The sequence below is a fragment of the Podarcis vaucheri genome, assembly GCF_965113315.1.
Source record: "Podarcis vaucheri genome assembly, chromosome: 6".
NCBI lineage: Eukaryota > Metazoa > Chordata > Lepidosauria > Squamata > Lacertidae > Podarcis > Podarcis vaucheri.
The window spans coordinates 59,346,536-59,366,557 of record NC_138764.1 but is presented as its reverse complement, the minus strand read 5'-3'; the positions used below and the strand labels follow the sequence as shown (position 1 = coordinate 59,366,557).

Below are 20,022 nucleotides of genomic sequence, written 5' to 3'. Positions count from 1 at the left end.
TTAGACCACTTGCTTTGCATGCAGAAAGTTTCAGGTTCAACCCACAGTGGCATCTGCAGATAGGACTGATAGGGAGTGCTGCCAGTATGTGCAGACAACACTGAACTGGATGAATTTATAGGTCTGACTCCAACTTGCAGAGAATTTATGCAGAATATATTCATCATATGACGCAAGGGATTTACAACCTGGCAAGTATGGTATGGTTAGGTAACAGATTTATGCATGCTAATGATAAGCTGCATTCAAATGGGACTTAAGCTTTATGAACCATGATAAAGGTAGTACCAGGACATTGCTAATGATGCAACAGAGCCTAACCTGTTCTTCAAAACATGCTTTGTGTGAGCAGGTTTAAGAAAGAACATTCTCCTTTTCTTTTCGCTCTCCGAACAAGGGAGCAAACACAAACTCTGCACCCACCCCCACTTCCCACAGGTCACATAGATCTTTCTGGTATCGCCTTAACTAAAGAGAAATCAAACAGCAGCAGCCTGCCTAGCAGCCAAGCAATGGTGGATTAGGTCTGGATTTTGCTTTCCTTTCGGTGTTTCCCAGGATAGGGAAATTCAAATAAACTCTACAAAAAAGGTGGGTGGGTTTGGTCATGTGAACGGTGCCCGGAAATGTTGGACACAAGGCAGCCTCACATTCACAGTAAGGCCCAGTGGTGATGGTAGACACAGAGCAGATGGTTTTTTTGCTTAACTGATTTTTCACAGTAAGGGGGCATCCAGATTAGATTTTCAAAAATGCAGCCTGGAATTTTGATAATGTCATGAAGGAGCTTGGAAAAAATCCACACCATTGTATGCATGAGCAGCACCAATTTCATCATAAACTCCCATCTGGAACCAGCTTGTAAAACCTAAATTCCTAATGAAATAATAAGTCAGTTGAGAAAATGTTCCACTATGGGGGAGAGGCCATGTGTCACACAAAGCATGATGCTATGGGCTTGTCCACACGGGAGCATAATGTACACTGGAACCTGCCTTGTACCCCTATTAAAGTAGGCGTATCCATAAGGAAATCAGCCCTGAGTGCTCACTGGAAGGACAGATTGTGAAGCTGAGGCTCCAATACTTTGGCCACCTCATGAGAAGAGAAGACTCCCTGGGAAAGATCCTGATGTGAGAAAGATGGAGGGCACAAGGAGAAGAGGACAACAGAAGACGACATGGTTGGACAGTGTTCTCGAGGCTACCAGCATGAGTTTGCCCAAACTGCGGGCGGCGGTGGAGCACAGGGGTGCCTGGCGTGCTCTGGTCCATGGGGTCACGAAGAGTCGGACACAACTAAAGGACTAAACAACAACATCCATATGGTGTTCTTATTTTCCAAGTGCCATTTCACACCTTAAATTCGTACTTTGATGATATGGGGGAAATCTGGAAAGGCCGGCAAATGTGAAATGAATCTGCTTCCTGCATGTGTGTTTGTGATTTAGACTCCAGGTTCAAGGTTATTATTTTTCTGTACAGAGGAGATTGCAAAATCTGTTAAGAGGAAACAGAACAAAGGTATTGAAAGGTATTTTGCTTGGGAAAACAGGCCATTTTGTATCCAATTTGGATCCAAAATTGCCAATTGCTCCCCATAAATGCTCCATAAATGCTCCTGTAATGTATTCATGTTATGAGGAAATAATGAGTTCATAAACTTAATTGTTTCCCTCAAAATGTCTAATTTGGTCCTAAACCACCACAAACAGCAATTATATCATGTTTGGCATCAAACTAGTGAGCACCAGCAGGGTTACTGAAGATATTTTAGTACGGTAAGTGAAATTTAATTTTGTGCCTCTGGCATCTTGCTGTATGCTCAGCAATATAATACAATATTGGCAGTTGATGGTCAATGTTCACCAGAACACAGGTTTCAATTTCATTTTAAATATTGGTAACAATACAGTAAGGTAAGTAAGGAGTAGAAACACACCACAGGCCTAAATTATTATTATTTACATTTTAAAAATCTTAGGTCACCATCACAACCACAATTTATTCTGACAATTGCTATGTTCCATTAATCCAGCAGATGTCTCCACAGACTATGGTTTAAATTTTCCATCCCCACCCCACCCCAAAATTAATCCTGCCATAGATGGGAGTTTTAGTCCAGGGCACCAGGTTGGCAAAGGTTGGTTGAGAGATCATCCCTCCATTCTATTAGTTTAACCTCTTACAAGAACTGTGCCATTGTTAATGCCCACTTGCCCATACTCTCAGCGAAACGTCTGAATTTTCTGCATTATTTCTCAAAAAATGGAGGGTCCTCTAATAGATTTGCAGTATTATTCAATCATACAGTAAAGGATAAAGCAGCAAAACCACAAACCTCTCCAGACAGAAAATGGCCCTGGGGAAGGCACCAGAAATACCCCACCGCTTCTGAAGATTGAGTCATTTGAGGGCACGTTCTCTGCTGGCAGCGTTCTATGTTCCCTCTCTTTTCTTGCGGCACATTGTGGTCTGGATTGGATGCCTTTATTTGTGGGGAGATTTCAACTGGGCGCTCCAGTCTTGTGGAAGAATTTGAAGAGCCATTTGGTCCCCTTTGACTCGTATCAGTTCTATAAATTAGAGAAAGTCTTCATTTTCTTCAAATTATGAGCTTGTAGATTTTACAGTGCAGGTCCAGTGGCAGTGAGGTGTGCTTCAAATCGACACCAGTCCTAAAAACACAATCCTGCTCCCAGTTCCCTAGAAAACAAGTTCCAGTGAAATAGCCATGCCTACTGCTAGTATAAAATGCAAGGTGTCCAAAGGGCAGGATCCAGCGTCATGTTCTGCAGGATAGCCTATTCCGCAACATGAATTCACATAAGAAAAGTCTGGAGTGTTGTTTTTTTAACATTAGTTTGATCCCTATACAATAGAGCTTTGGCCTCCTATCACATCGAAGATTGACAGAACGGAACAGCTGCAGTTTCTTCCATCCTGTCCCTCACGCAGTTGGCAGCTTCTCAAGATGCCTGAAGCCCTTCCCTTCTTCTTAGGACTGTGTGGCAGAGGGCAGGCGGCTCTTGGCTGGGAAGCTGCCCACATGGTCAGTTCAGCAATGTTGAAATGGATCCCAACAACACATACCACTGTGCGGTACAGTGTGGTTACTTCAGGCACCCCTGTGAAAGAAAACATGGATTCCTGGTTCTGTTCCAAGATCTTCTGCTGGCAGAGGGGCCAAGTATGCCACTTCCCCTTAGACTTTGCAAGGAAGAGGGGGCGGGGAATCCCAGAACCAGGGAATATCTGGAAAAAGATCACAGGGAAGGACAGACAACATACAGGCTACCATCAAGATCCAGGCCTGCCCAAGAGCAAATGAAGCGATGACAGTTCTCTGCATGAAAGATCATAGAGAGCAAGGTGGGGGAATGTTTTGGTCTGGTGGGCCAGAACTTTATCTCTCCACACCTCATGGCCATCTTTGATAGGTGAGTGGAGTTATCCACCTGCCCACCATCTGACATATTTGTGACATAAGGTGACTAGTAAGTGAGGAGTCCTGGCAGGATTGGACTGATCAGCAGAGGGTTCAGTCTTGCTCTCTGTGGTGGGCTGCTTCACCAGCAGAATTGAACTCTACCACCACCCACCATTGAAAAGCTGGCATGGTTTGGGGGAAAATGGTATTGCGGGTATTATTATTATTATTATTATTATTATTATTATTATTATTATTATTATTATTATTATTCATTACCCACCCTTCATCCTAAAGTCCCAAATGAGGTTAAAACAACTAAAGCACAATGTTGAAAACAGTTTAAAACAATTTAGATTGGACCTCTTGGTGGGCCAGGCTTGGCCCATGAGCTGGAGGTTCCCCACCTGTGAGACCGATCATTTGAGCTAGAGTGCCGCTTTGCATGTTGTTTGGCTTAGCACAAATGCATGAGCATGCAAGATATATTGGCTGCTGCGCTCCTTTCCTAATCTTCCCACTGGATTGCTGGTGTGAGCTAAGCCATGGTTTGACTTAGTGTGCCATCCAAACCCAGACTTCTGGTGTGCCTCACTCCAGACAAACAGTGAGCTGTAACCAAGGTCTGCTCTTGGGTTTGGTGCTTGTGCGTTGTTTGGAGGAGGGATGCTGTTTCTTTTCTGGAGACCTGCACCCTTATGTGATTGTGTTAAGCTTTGGTCTGAAGTGTGAACCAGCTCAGTCACAAGATCCCTAGCTGGCCTTTGCCATGTCAGCATTTGCTCAGGCCCCACCAGTAATATTCCTATAATAGGACTCACCCATATATATTTTTAGGATAGTTGTGAAGATGAATGCGCTAATTTATATAAAGTGCTCCAAACACTCCAAAAGAGCTATATAAAAATGTTTATGTCATCATCGGTGAGTCAGAAGACAGCACAGCCTAGATTTACTTAGAAGGAGACCAGATTATATGCCAAATGTGAGGCATCACAACAAAAACTGCAAAATAATGTTAATAGATGATAACAAAAGGTCCAGTCTGTAACATTGTACACACCATATTTCTTCTTACACGTGTATTATATAATGATCATGTAAAGAATGCAAGAATGGCCTCCATTGAAAAGTGAGATTATGTAAGGTAGTGGTTTTGAACCAGTGTGCTGTGGTACCCTGGGGTGCCTTGAATGATGGTCAGGGGTGCCGCGGGCAACACAGAGGGCCTCTGTTCCTCTTTCCTTCCTTCCCTCCTCTGATGCCCTCTTGTTTCCCTGTCTCCCAAAGGTTTGCACGACTGTTTGTTGCAGCAGCCCTGGCTACAAGCTCCCCAGGTGAATGGTGCCTCTGGGGCTAGCCAAGGGGTGCTGGAGTAACTAAGCAAGTGGGTGAGGGAGGCCAACTAGCGCCTCCGTCAGCCCTTGCTGTTGAGAATGGTCAGACAAGTGGGAGACTGCGCAGGAAGGCAGGCAGGCTTCTGGGGCTCAGAGTGCATTTCCCCACAGGGAAGCTACAGAAAGAAGGAATTGGTCAAAGGAGTCATAGACTCAAAAAGGGTTTAAACATCTGAGGTAAGGGGTGGAGAACCTGTGGCCTTCCAGATGTTGTTGGACAGCAACTCCTATCAGCTCCAGCCAGCATGGCCAATGGTCAGGGGTGATGGGAGAGGTGATTCTACAGCATCTGGAGAGCTACAAATTTACGATCTTGGGCCTGTGAGGTTTGATTTGTGTGACCGACACGCACATTAAGACTCTGTTGTGCACACAGTCCATGACCCTATAACACCGGTGTTATAATTGTTACTATTATTTGGCTGTGTCTATCAGGCGCTAAAGAGCTTCCCTATTGCTATTGGTCCCAAAGTGAATACGATCCTGGTGCTATTTTTAAATAAACTGTAATCTATAACCCATTACAAGCATCGGGAGCTTTGCCAAGCGCTTCAAAGCTCTCCCTAAGGTCCTCAGTGAAAACAATAGAACCTTTTGATAAGAAGAGAGGATATGAATGAGAGGCTCCAAGCTAGAACTGTATTTTGCCTTCCTTAAAAGCCAAGAGGATATTTGGCTTTTTGATCAGAGAAAACTTTTATTTAGGTTTTTTGTTTGTATGCTTTTTGCATTATTTGTCCAGATGTACCGTATATACTGTATTTAGTTATTTGCTGAGAAAGCCACATACACACCATTTCAAAAGGGCCCCCAGCTATGTTAGTGTTTTGGGCTCAGATGAAAATATATAATGTAGAGAGACTTCCAAACTAACCAATGGCAAATGCTGACGAGCTGCTGCAATTCATGGATGCTTGAAATGTTGGAGAGGGAGACATGTGGATTAGGTCTCTCAACTGAAAATAATGGAAGAGCTGTCATAGGCTGAGGAGATCTGCATGGATTAAGGATTCCTATACCTGTAAGCAATTGCTGCGTTGGGCAAGAGATAAGCAGAGGTTGTTTACACCAGCCCTGCACTGCCCAAAGGAGCTAGGTTTCATTGAAATCTGACAAGTGGTCTGATGTTGAATTTAAGTCTCCTTCGCTTAGTCTTAGCCATTTCTAAGGAGCTCAGAGACTTATCCTCTCAATCACCCCATGAAGCAGGATAGGCCAAGAAAAGCCACTGGTCCAAAAGCACCTCATGAAATCATTCGTAAGGTCATTCCACAGGGTTGAAGGTCAGGCCCAAATGCATCATTAATGCTAAGTATGGCCAAAAATATGGGTTTGTTTCCTAGACAGTGTTGGACCTAAGCCTTGAAGTTATGAGGAGCAGCCATCAAGATCCAAACAATAAGTCTGGGCAAGAGGAGACAGGCTCTGCAGACTTTTACAAATAACTCAGCACAGGATTTGACATTTTCTTTTAAAAATGAAGCCACTTCTACTCATATCCAAGCCACCAAAACAGTTCAGCACTGTGGAATGGTAGGACAGGGGTTCCCCTGGTAGAGATATACATTTCTAGAAATGCCCCTTTCTTTGGGGCTGATAGAGGAAGGACACCAGCAGGAGGCCAGACTCAGGGCTGCTTCACATATTACACCTGTAGGTTTCTCAGTGTACATCTTTGTGACAACCCTATCATTTTTTTTAAAATTCTTTTTATTAAGTTTCATTTACACATACAAAAAGAAAAAAACCAAATACATTCAACAGAATACAACAAAAATGCGGTTATACAATTCACACAGCAACTGTGTGAATTAACCAAGAAAAAAGGATTAGGCACTAAAAAGAAAAAAGAAAAAAGAAAAAAGAAAAAAGAGAAAGAAAAAAGACAAAAAAGTCACGACACATTTAACATACAACGTCGACTTCCTTCCCTACTGATTTCGGGTTTCTGCTTTCAATGATTTCATTTTTACAGCTGGTATTTATTTTTGGTTTGGACATCGAAAGTTTTATAACAGACCTGCTGTAGTTGGTAGGTTTCTAAAATTACCTTCGAAGTAAACCATGAATTTGTTCCAGTCTTCTTTTAACTTTGTATTTTTTTGATTTCTAATTCTTTGCGTCATTCTTGCCAATTCAATAAAGTCATATAATTTTAATTGCCAATCCCTCACCGTTGGAAGGTTTGTGCTTTTCCAATTTTGAGCGATTAGCATTCTGGCTGCTGCTGTTGAATATTGAAATAAAATTTTATCTTTTTCTTGAATTTCTTTTCCAACAATCCCTAATAAGAAGGCCTCTGGTTTTTTGGGGAATGTGTATCTAAGTATCTTTTTTAACTCATTATATATCTGATTCCAAAATTTTTTTGTTTCCTCACATGTCCACCACATATGTATGAAATTGCCTTCTTTTGTTTTACATTTCCAGCAGGCCTTGTTTTTAGTTTTATACATCCTGCTTAATTTTTCTGGTGTTAAATACCATCTGTATATCATCTTTTCTAAGTTTTCTCTAATTGCAGCGCTTGCCGTAAATTTTATTCCCTCGTTCCACAATTTTGACCATTTTTCATATTCTATATTGTACCCCAGATCTATCGCCCACTTGACCATAACTTCTTTAATTTCTTCATCTTTTGTATCCCATTCCAATAATATGTTATACATCTTAGACAGTATCTTAGATTTACTTTCAATTATTTCGATCTGAAATTTAGACTTCTTTTCGTTCATTCCTGTTTTTTTATCTTCTGTCCATTTTGCATTAATCTGATGATACTGTAGCCAGCCCGTCAACTTCTCCTTTAGCTCTTCATACGGTCTTAATCTCCAGCTATCTTGAGATCTTACCAATAGGTCTTCATATGTCAATTTCTGCTCTTCCAGGTTTGTTTTTTTAATTGCTAAGATATTTGTTGGGGACAGCCACCAGGGTGTTCTCCATTCTAACAATTTCTTATTTTTCCCCAAACTTCGTACAGGGGGCCTCTAATAATATGGCTCGAAAACCCTTTGTGTGCTTTTTCTTTATTTGACCAGAGGTAGGCATGCCAGCCAAACCTGTTGTCTGCCCCTTCAAGGTCCAATAAGTCAGTGTTCTCTAAAGTTACCCAGTCTTTGACCCAGCATAGGCAGGCCGCTTCATAGTATAATTTTAAATTAGGTACTGCCAGTCCTCCTCTCTCCTTTCGGTCTGTAAGTAATTTAAATCTGATCCTTGGCCTTCTTCCCTGCCATATGAATCTTGAAAGAGTTTTCTGCCAGTCCTTGAATATTTTGTGCCCTCTAATTACAGGAATATTTTGAAATAAGAACAGCATCTTGGGGAGTATGTTCATTTTTATTGCTTCCATCCTACCCAGCCCTATCATTGTAGGGATGAAAATTGATCTGGTACACATTATAATGTGAATCTACTTATCTGGCGCTTTCTGAACCGTTACCAGAACCTTCCAAACAGAGCTTCCATAAGAAATTAGCATTTCCCTGAATTTTGCAATGCAGTTATCCGAAAGGTGCGTATTAGTGGAATGTGTGCACAAAATTGCATCATATTATGGGAAATTACTTGCCAAAATGTGTACAATTGGGCTGAATTCTGTACAAAAAAATATGTTTCTTAAGAGACATGAGCTCAAATATGCACACAAATTTTCATGCCAGCTTATCAAGAGGTGGTGTGTGGCAGCAGGAGTGTTGGTTTGGCTCTGTTGCCACATACTTGCCATGCCTCTCTAAGCAGATAGGACCCACTATGTTGGGAAGCCATGAGAGCAATAGAGCCGCACCTGTACTACCTCACCAGCAGCTACTACTCCTTAAATAGTTTGAAGACAGTCTGGGGACTCCTGGATATTATTCGAAGGCAAAGGTCCACTTTACTCAAATATGAAGTGGCACGCAGGCTGCCTGAAAACTGAATCAGCACAGCGAATCTTCATGAAGCACCATGTTGTTCTCGTGTGGCACTTTGCCACACTGGCTGCCAGCCATCACATGACTTGACATGAACACCAACATGAGTCACTTCTGACTTTTTGTGGTGGGGTTGGGAATGTGTTTGCCATGACTCCCCTTGGCAAGATCCATCTGCAGCCATTGTGAAGATGCCAAAGGGAATATTTGCTGCTGCTGCTGCTTGCACAGAGAGAACATGGGGACGCTGTTGGAAAGGGAGATGAATCGGAGTGAATTAGAACTTCCCTTCTCTAGTGTTGATGTCCGAGGCCTATCTGCTGCCCCCCCTCCCCACACATCCTTTCCCCTGACCTGGATTGGGCAGCTCAAAAATGGCCATGAGCTGAGTATGAAGAAGGAACAGCTGCTGGGACACTTTTGCTGTCTCAGGAAATCTGACAGCCCTGGGAGCGAGGCTGGTGGCTAATTTTAAACTCGTGCTTGGTGTATTTGTGTCTGTGGGAGTGCAATTTCCAGCCCCGCCGCAGCCCACACTGCACCGAGCCGAAAAGGGACCCAGAGGGGGCTTCAGCCTCCCTTGGACTAAGGAAGGGGGCTTGGCTGCGGGGCAAAGGCGAAGAAGAAGAAGAGGAGGGAGCCCAGTAAGCCAAGCCTGGCTGGAGTAGGCAACTAGCGGGGGAAGAGTCACCATGGAGCCCACTTCTGGCCAGGACGACAGCCAGAAGAAAAAGCAACAGAAGGAGAAGGCCAAGAAAGCAGCTCTGGAGCTTCCCCCCAGGCCTCTCCGCTCTCTATTCTGCCTCACCCTCCAGAACCCAGTGCGCAAGGCCTGCATCGCCATTGTGGAATGGAAGTATCCTTTGAGGAAAGCGGCGGTGGGGTTGTCTCTAAGCTGGAGCCCAGCAGCAGCCATGCGCAGAGAGCGGTTGCTGATAACTGGAGAAAGGGCTGGGAGATGTTTGCTAGCACTGAAACCCTCTTGTAAACCTCTAAGCTCTACCTAGCAGCTGTTGCTTTTTATGTCCGCCTTAAGAAGAGCTCGAAAGCAACTGATCTTGGCATTTATCTCTGTCACAGAGAGGCTCTCGGTGGGGGTGGTGCAGGGAAGAACTCAAGGGGGAAAGCACTGGTTCTGGTCTGTATTGCCAAGTGGATGTGTGGATGTGAGTGTAAACCAAGAGCTTTTCTACTAACACAGTCCTGGTCCCTGACTATTAGAAATATACAGTCCTGGAATCATTCATCTAACACAGTCACGGATGCAAATAATTGCATGGGTTTCAAAACGGAACTGGGGAGGCTTATGATGGTTCTTTCATCTGGATCCTCAACTGGAGTACTATGAGTTCAGGAACAGCCTCCCCTCCCCATCTTGTATCTTTAAGTTTTTGACAGCTGAAGTCAATGAGTGTTAAGCAGGAAAGTCCTCTGCTCAAAGACCACTGATAATGTCTCCGACATTTCTGGACAGGCTAGTTTTGCTTCAGGCTCAGGCTCTAACAGCTCCACATATTTGATGTTAGGAAAGAATTTTCCCCAAGTCAGACTGGCTATTAACCTTGTGAGGATTTTTTTCCTTTCTTTTTCCTATCTTGATAGTGTGCAAATTGACTCTTTTGCTGGAGCCTTCTGAATTGTTTTACCAATCTATTTCTCGAATGGCATAGACATCTCTGCTTTGTGGTTGCTTATTGTCTCCTGCTCTCTGCTTGTGACACACTATAACTTGGGATGGTGAAGATTAGCTTTAAGGAACAAATCACTAACCTGGTGGCAGCAAGCACTTGAGAAGTGCATTCTCAGCATAAAGCAGATGAAAGCCATTCCTGCAAGAATGTGTTTTAGATCAGTAGTGTGGGCAAGAATGACATGAGGACAGTGTTGTGTGAACAGCACCTGCATCCAGCACTGAATGTGCATTATCACATAGTCTGTACATGCTAGGTAATAGCTTTAGTAGTAAGGAAAGCATGAAGTTAATAGGACACTGGTTTGGACACTTTTACAAGGGAGTGGACATTTGCAGGGGCCTGATTAAGGTAGTAGGAATGTCAATGCAGGAAGATGCTCTGAATTGCCTGGAATGAATCAGTGAGTGTGTTCTAACATGCCAGAGTACACACAACACTCAAATCTCCATCTCTTCCATCACCACAGCTACTCTTTGCTTTCCACCCACCAGTTGTTACGCCTCATCTCCATTGCTAACCTCATCTTGAAATGTGTTTGAGTATTGTGCACATTGTACTGAATTTGTACATAATATTAAAGTTCAGTTGCTCTCTTTCCCTATTTGGTTGGTACAGCATCACCTCTCTTAAACTTAGATCCTTCTCCTAAGTACATTCCTTGGTCCTGGCAAATGAAATTCTGAGTGTATTAAAATTTGGGACTGGAAGTGTGTTGAAATCAAATTGAGCACTTATACAGTGGAAATATGCTTTCTGGTTGCATGGAAATGTTTATTTTGGTGTTTCTTATTTCATTGTTACTTTGCCAAGGAATAGAAGTTTCTCTCTCTCTCTCTCTCTCTCTCTCTCTCTCTCTCTCTCTCTCCATTCCCTCCTACAAACCATTTGCTCACTTAGCACAACAGAAGTTTGTATTTCTTTTTGTGTTAAAGTGTACGCTGTTGCATAATGGGGATGGGACATAGCTCTATAGGAGAAGATCTCATTTGCATGCAGAACATCCCTGGCTCTGGCATCTGCATGTAGGCCTGGGAGAGAGCTTGGTTGACGAACAGAATGCATTCCGGGAGTTCGTTTGATTCCCAGAACCACTCGAAAACCAAGGTGTGGCTTCTGATTCCTGCCAATTGGAAGCAACAGAAGCCATGCTGGGTGTTCAGCTTCCAAAAATCATTCAAAAACTGGAACACTCACTTCCAGTTTTCGATCGTTCAGGAGATGAAACATTCGGCAACTAAGCCGTTTGTCAACCAAGGTACGGCTGTACTGGAGAGCCACTGCCAGTCAGTGTTGGTATACTGAGCTAGATGAAGTAATAGTCTGACTCCGTATAAGGCCCCTTCCTGTGCTCTCCCCTTCTTTCTCACTCTCACTTTCTTTCTTTTCTTTTCTCTAAGCTCCATTTTGTGTGGTGCTGAACCTTTTAATCATAACCACAAAACATCCAAATCCAATAACTTAGGAGTAGACTAACCTCTACCGCATATGCTGAACTCTACTAATAATTAATGGCAATACATAGTGGGACCCCCCCCCTTTTTTAAGTTTTCAGGGATTCTCCAGGTAGTATCATTGTTTCTTTCCTTGGATGGATGGTTGCTTCTGTTTCCTGCTCATCCTTATGTAATAACAGCTTCAATGGCTATGAAAACATGGTGTCCACTGTGACCATTACCACATGCTTTACATTATAACACAATTCATACGCCTAGCGCTAAAGATCCTTTGATTCTTCAGAATCAAAATAGCAGCTGCAGTAGAAGAGTCATATAATATAGTATGTCCCACTGTTGCATATGGAGAGTCTCCCCACCCCCGTCCTTATTATTGCCCATTCTTGAGCATTTATTGTGCTCGCAATTGTATTGTGTGTGTGTGTGCGTGCTGGGGCCATACACGATTCCACTTTCAATACTGTTTATACCCTCAAATGTTTCAGGATGGCCATACTGCTTCATTTCCAAGGTGCCATAATTTCCTGCGGAAATTGTGTAGCTTTTATACCACAAATATTCCAGGTTTGTTCTTGTTTTTCGGTCCCTTTTGTTGCTCCATAGTGCAAAAGTGCCACCCCACCAGATAGAAATGATGTGATAACAGTGGGAAAGCACTGCAGAACAACTAATAAAGCAGAATTGTGTGTGGCTAGTCCCGTATAAACCCACTACTAATGCGCCATTATTGCATCAATGACAAGTTGCACAATACACCCAGAAAACATTTTAAATATGCTTATCTCAAGTGTACTTATTAAGTAAAGCCATCTCCCTGCTCCTCATCTCTGCTGAAGCCTGAATGCAAGGTGGTGGTGGTGGTGGTGGTTGTAGTAGACCCCCAAACACTTAGGGTATAATCCTATGGCACCTGTAAGGGTGCCCCAGGGGCCATGGGGTAGATTGGGCCTGCTCCTCTAATGCTGGAGACAGAATTCTGATGTTGGATCCTCTCTCCCTGTGATTGCCAGATCTTCCAATGAACTGGGCCCAGTTTACATCAGAGCTCAATGTCTGTTGGGCCCCAAAGGGTGTGTGCCAATCAGCAGTTCGGATGTAGAGGATCCAACTTAACAACAACAACAACATATTTATACCCTACCCATCTGGCTGGGTTTCCCCAGCCACTCTGGGTGGCTCCCAACAGAATTAAAAGCACAATAGAACATCAAGCATTAAAAATGTCCATAAACAGGGCTGCCTTCAGATGCCTTCTAAAAGTCAGATAGTTGTTTATTTCCTTGACATCTGATGGGAGGGCGTTCCACAGAGCGAGCGCCACTACTGAGAAGGCCCTCTGTATGTAAACTAGGAATGGGCGAAGCATCAAAGGAGAATTCTACTGCAAAATGTGTATGCCTTTTCCAGGGCCATCCCAGTTCCCAAACATGTCTTCAAATTGGGGGGAAATGTTGTCACACTCCTGAACATGAGTTAATCTCTACCTCCCCTTTCCCTCCAAGTGTGTCCAGTAAAGTTTGGGTTTTTGTTTTCAAATTAAAGCCCAGAAGTGGACGGAGGATTCCCCACTCATGCTTCCACTCTGCTGGCAGAGCACAGGACAAAGTGGTTGAACTGCCTTCATATTTCACCACCACCTCATGATTGCAGCCTTAATAGCTGATGCACGGCCGTTTCTTATCATCATAGCCACCATAGTTGTCTCCACTCAGTGGTGCAGCTAGATAATTTCAGATCCTGGGGATAATAGTCTTGGGAGTGGGGAGGGGCTTTAGGTGGTCCTACGTAATGCTTCAGATGTGAAGCACACAGTTTAAATTCACCTTCTATTCCACACCCTCCAACATTTGTCGGATGAAAATAGGGACGTCCCATTCTGTAATGATAATTTCGCTTTTTATACCCCACACATCTTATTGGGTTGCTCCAACCACTCTGGGCAGCTGCCAACATATATAAAAACATAATAAAACATGAAACATTGCAAAAACTCCCCTATACAGGATTGCCTTCAGATGGCTCGGGGGTCAGATAACTCCATGTCCCTCAACATTTCTCCAATGAAAATAGGGACAGCCTAAGGAAAAGTGGGACATTCTGAGATCAAATCAGAAACCAGGACAGCTTCTCTAAATTAGGGATGTCCCTGGAAAATTGGGATACTTGGCGGGGCTGCTATTCCCACACCTCCATTCCAACTTTATGACTGCTTCTGTGTTTCTGATATGTTAAGGCAACAAACAAACAACAGTTTTCCAGACCTGGCAAGGAGGGGAAAGGATAAATGCTCTGAGCGTGTACAGCTTTGCATTTAAAAAAGTTTTGCATTTTAAATACTGTACATGCAGGTTGATTTCCAAGAACTCCTTGTTGTTCTACTTCAACCACCAAGCCTCACCTTACCACACTCACTCATGGCATTGAAGTCTGGGTTTGTTCCATTAGCTGCCTTTTGTACCTACCCTTTGTACACATACAAACTGCAGCATGCTGGGACTAGTATAACTTTGAAGGTGAGAGGATTGAGTGGGTTCTTATGCCTCTGGGGTATAGGGGAGGGAGAAGAAACATTTCCTCATTGGGAAGGTCAAGGGATCGATCACCACAAACAGGGAAGAAGATCCACACACACACACACACAGAGAGAGAGAGAGAGAGAGAGAGAGAGGCGGACAGAGGGAGAGCTTGCATCAAGTGACATTTAATACACATCTCCAACAACCTTACATGCCCTCAGAACTACTCTGGGCACCTTGTAAACTGTACTGCACCCAGAAAATAATCAATCATGGCTAGATACAGTCTGGATGATTCTGTCCATTTTGGTTTTTCTCAGTTTCTCATTTTTCTCATTTTTCAGTTCTCCACATTTTTGCATCAGTTTGCGATTTATTTATTTTTTAAAAAGGTCCTTTTAAAAAACCACCTGCATTTTAATGCAAATTTCTCCTAATATGCACATTTTTGTACGCCATATTGCATACCGAATACACATTTTGTTATTTTCACCAATATATGCATTTTTGTGCCTATTTTACCCTAGTACATGGATTTTTGTACACATTACTTGGCTGTAGAATTGCATGGCTAATTTAAAAGAAGTGTGAATTTCAAAGGATGGTTGTGGGTCATTTCACATATTATTTCAGAGAGTGTATAGTAGGTAGGTTCACCTTTAAATGTTAACTGAATTGAATTTCCCTCCCATCCCTTTTTTGTGATGTTGCTATTTTCAGCAGAACTGGGAAAATATTTTTGCAAAACATTGCCTCACTACTACCTAAGATTCCAGCACACCTGTGGCTGCATTCTATGATGTCTGACATGCTTGGTGTTCTAAGACACCTGGAACTTAGTGGGGCAATGTGATGTGTAATTTTAAAGGGTATATATTTAAGCACCAGAAAGAGATGAGATTTTACATAAAATAATTATTAAGACCAGCACCATAAGGATCATTCTTTCTTAACATCTTCTGGCTCAGTCTTCTCATCTATGATGGCCTTTCCCAATCCTCTTTAATTAACATTTGTTATTAACACGAATGCCCTCTAAATGGTTTTTAACTATTCTGGTTCATGCTGCAATATTAAGTGACCAGATTTTCTTTAGCAAGCATCCACAGACCTTTTGAGACCATCATCCTGCTGACCATTTTTGCCAATTGCATTGCACTGGCGATCTACGTGCCCATGCCTGAAGATGACACCAACAAAGCAAACACAAGACTGGTAAGAAATTCCTATTATTATTTCTGTTTGCTATTGTTCTCTCAGAGTGCTTCACTCCCTGGCTCGAGCCATTACTTATTTTCAGTGTCTGACGCTCCAAGCTACCTTCATAGTAATTGCTCAGACAGGCACCATTAGAAAGATCATCCCCTGTCCCTAATATTTAATGTACAAAATCTCAAACCTCAAGCTACTGTATGACCTTGTTTTGTGCACAGATATATTTGGTCAACTGCATCTTGGGACAATAGATAGGGGAAAGGAAGTGTACCACATTCTTGCCATTTTTCTGTCCATTGGAAGTTTCACCTGGCCATTTCTGATCAGAGTGTGGGGATTCTATTGTTTTCTCTGCCCAATCATTTTCAAAATTTTGTCTACAAGCATAAAAATAGTTCCACCTTACTGTTCAAGAATGGGATGCTTTGGAATTCCTCTTTTTCCATAACAATGTCACATCCAAAATATATTCTTTGTCTTTCCCCTGCATTTCTTCAAAATGCATTTGGGAGAGGTGACCTCCATGGCTTCACTGATAAGAAGGAAACTTCAGGGATGGATCATCTGGAATACAACTGCATATGGCTGAAGGCTTTTATCCCTTTATTACCAGGGACTATGTGAATGCCAAATCCCCATATTTTCAGAAGCATCTCTGAAAGAGAAAGTTGATCCATAGCAAGCCCAGTCCATTATATTCTTAGCTTGCCTCTTCTGTAATGTTGAATATTGTGATAGTTGACAATCATCAAGCAGAACATGGGAACGGGGAAAGAGAGAGAATGAGAATGAAAGAATGTATTAGTTGCACACACTGATGCATAATTTAGTTGCGCAAAGGACAGTGTGCCTAGGGAGGGCAGGATTCACAGACAGATTCAAAGACCTATTCTTTGTGGGTGAGGGGGAGAGACATTTTAAAGGACATTTGCTGTTTTTACTTTTTATACTTTGTAATTACTCGTGAAATAGGTACTACAGAGGAATAATTTTATGTGGTCTGCAACATTTGTGTGTAAGAGACTGCTTGCACCCTTCCTAAATGCTGTGTCTAGTTGCATAAGGAAAATATGAATTTTCTGTTGATATTTAACAATTTTGTGTACTGATTCTGTACAGTAACACCCCCCATAAAATATCAAAAAGAGAGAAATAATTCAGCCTCTTCAGGGCATGTTCTAAAGGAATTTGCTTCAGTATTCTGGCTAACATTTGCTTCCCATGTGTGGAATGTCTTCCTAAATAACTGGAATTGCTAAACGACATCCAACATAGAGCTGCTGTTTCATAGAAAGATACAAGGCAAGGAAATGCTGAGCAGACTGTCCCAGTCACCAGCCCTGCTGCATTTGTCGGACTTCCCCATGCTCTTCAAGCTATTAAAGGCAAAGGAGACCTGTCCAAGTTGCATGCTAACATGCCCCCCCCATCACTCAGACATGAGAGCCCAGTTAGGACCCACTGAGTTAATAGACAGGAACCGTGTGCTAGTTGGAATTTAGTAGTTCTATTGTAAGAAGCTCTTTCAAATTGTGAACTGTGTGTTAGCAGAACCGCCAGTTAGTATGGAGGATAAGTGAGGGGGGCCTTCAGGGATGGCCCTACTATTGGGCAGAGTGAGTAACCTGCCTCAGGTGGCACATTTGCAGCCCCCAGCTATTCCTCCTGGGCCACTTACCCTTACTAATTTCAGCCTTTTGTCCCATGGCATCTTCTGAGTGCCCTGAACTAACCTAATAGCTCAAGTGCTGTAGGGAGTGCTGTCCCATCACCAGTGTTTATTTGGCTTCTGTATGTGGAGTGGGGAGCAGGTGTCATCTGAGGAAGCAAAATGTCTAGGACTGGCCTTGGGGGCCTTTAATGGACTCCACAAATCCTACCCTTGCCTCTCCCCAATTTTACCCAGATTATGCCCACCCATCCTCCATAGCCTTCTAAAACCAAGAAGACCATCAAAAAACATAAGGGCCTTCTCCACCCCCTTGTCATTCAAACCCTGAAACCAGCCTTGCCTGTATGTTAAGAGACACTTGAAAGGGTCTTGTCTTGGGAATGAGTGCAAAATATATAAAGAAAGAATAACTCTAGGTAACTTCAGTCTGCTTCATTCTGAAACATGCAAAGCCTGACAGGGAAGGGGCCCTGGCAGCCCTGAGGGGAGTTTAGGGTGACGGACAGTTGCAGCTGTGAGGGAGAAGAAGGCAACAGCAGCCTCTGGTATGAATGCAGGGAGAAGGAAAGTACAACCACAGTAACTATTCTAGGCTGTGACAGGCGAAGGTAACCATGCCAACAATCAGGTCAAGAAGGATGGACCAGGCTTTAAAGCAGCTTCTTTGCCCCAGTTTCCTTCTGTCTTTACCTTTGCTGGGTAACATCTTCCATGCCATAAAGTGCTGGCAGGGATGCAGAGTTGTTCAATGGAGTGCTGGTCCAGGGACACTCCAGATGGCGAGAGAATCCATTGGTCCCCCTATAAAAACACAAAACCAGATTAATATTGCTTCCATTTGAGAGCCAAAGCAAAAGGGATGCTGTGGAAGGGAGCCAAGCCATATTATCTCCAAGGCTTTGCAGAGAAATGAGGAGCAGATTTGCCCTTACCTTTGGGGCAATTAACCCCCCCCCCCAAAAAAAAAGGGAGAGAGGACCATGACAGAAAAGTTTGTTTTGCTGGGCAGGTTGGGTCACTAAGTGTTTACTTTTTCATTTTCCCTGCCAGCAAATGGTGAACAAACAGCATCTTATGATTGGCGGGGTTCCAGGAGGGGGAGTTGAAAAGGAGAGGATTTGGAGAGATAGTCTATTAGGTTGGGAGATAGTGAGTGAGAGGAGAGAGAGTTGGTTCTGTGTAGAAACATCCACTCTGAGGAATATATCACAAGCTAGAGAAAGGAGTCTCTGAGCTTAGTGTGAAGGACAGTGTGTGGTGTCCTGTAAGAGAAATTTGGCCAGGAATTAACTAGGAGGCTGAGGCTGAGCCAGGAGAAGTAGAAGCTGTGAGAATACAGTCTACTTAGGACTCATTCTAGTCAGGAGGGGAAAAATACTTCTACAAAAGGAGAGGACTCCCAAACCAGTTAAGAGGGGTGTGGTGATCTCTTGGGTCTGTTACTTGGAGTACCTCAGGAATAGGGTTGTCAAAGGGGTGTGTAACTGACAGAAAATACCACCTTGTTTAAGAACCAAAGTATTAAGCAGCAACAGCTGTGCAACAACAGAGAAAGAACTGAAGTGAAATAACATTATAATCTGAAGTATCCTTTGTTTTACCCACTTTGTGTCATAAACTTCCAATGTTTAATAAAATATTTCTTGTTTATTTCATCAAATCCTGCCTGAGACTCCAAATTATTAAGTTTTCCCTCACACAAGTCCCCCACAAGATAATCTGGGGTAGTTTGTAGGAATTCAGGTAACTGGTGTTCTGTGAGGTGGGTGCACTATATTTAAGTGAGGGCGGGCTCAACGGCGCCAGGAGGAAAAGTGCTGCCGTGGCATCGCAAGGGCCAGCCGTTATCCCCCCCCCCCGATGGGATGGCAACTCTAAAAAGAATGATTGGCTGAAAATATGGTATCCACTTCCATGAAAAATCTGTCAGCATGAATCCATCTTGTATAGATTGTAGCAAAATGGGGAAATCTGATCTTTACTGCTAAATGGGAGCAATCGTGAATTGGGTTTTCTGTAGATTTGCATTTGCTCCAATTCAGTGCTAAAGGGCAGGTTTTCCTGGGGGAAACCTGTGAGGCAAACAGAAAACCGCTCAAACCCATGTCTAGAAAGCACAGGACAAGTGTTAAGTATGGACGAGCCCTTAGTGGGACGTCAAGTTTAAGTCCATTTCAATGTGTCTATTCCGAGTTAAACTTAGTTGAAAACCACCCAGCATCTTGAATAATTAGTTGAGCTTTCTAGTTAATATTGACTACTCTTACATTTCAAAGAGTCTGGCGATACCCTAAAAATTAACAAATGTATTATGGCATTAGCTTTTGTGGACTACAATCCGGTTCATCAGATGTATAAAGTAGATGAACGAATACATTTGACAAAGTGGGCAAATTTACAGCATTGTAGATTTGTTAGTCTGTCAGGTACTGCAATATTTCTGTTGTTTTTGCTGCAACAGACTAACATGGCTACCCCCTGGAAACTACTTCATAACAAGACTTATCCAGCTTTAAATTAAGATCAAGGCACAGTAGTATGCATGCTGATTGGATTTACACTCTATCAGCATGCTTTTGAGTGAAAAGTTCTCAGTAATTGGTTAACATGCATATTTGTAATTACCCCCACGTCAATTATATGGCTGTGTAATTGGCATCACATTGTATGCAACACGTTACTTAGCATTTGATGAATAAGGGAGCTGTAGAATTATAAAAGGCCCACA

General features: G+C 42.9%; 1 protein-coding gene across 2 annotated transcripts in view; it reads left to right on the top strand.

Moving 5' to 3' along the window:
• Positions 1-9,241: 9,241 nt before the first annotated feature.
• Positions 9,242-20,022, top strand: part of CACNA1S (calcium voltage-gated channel subunit alpha1 S) — a 57,566-nt gene continuing 46,785 nt past the window's right edge. The window contains exons 1-2 of one of the 2 annotated variants that reach the window (XM_082228205.1): positions 9,242-9,599; positions 15,517-15,622. In XM_082228205.1, the coding sequence (XP_082084331.1) occupies positions 9,436-9,599; positions 15,517-15,622 (270 nt within the window). In that variant the 5' untranslated portion in view covers positions 9,242-9,435. The remainder of the gene's footprint in view (positions 9,600-15,516; positions 15,623-20,022) is intronic. The other variant, XM_082228206.1, reaches the window with a different exon arrangement.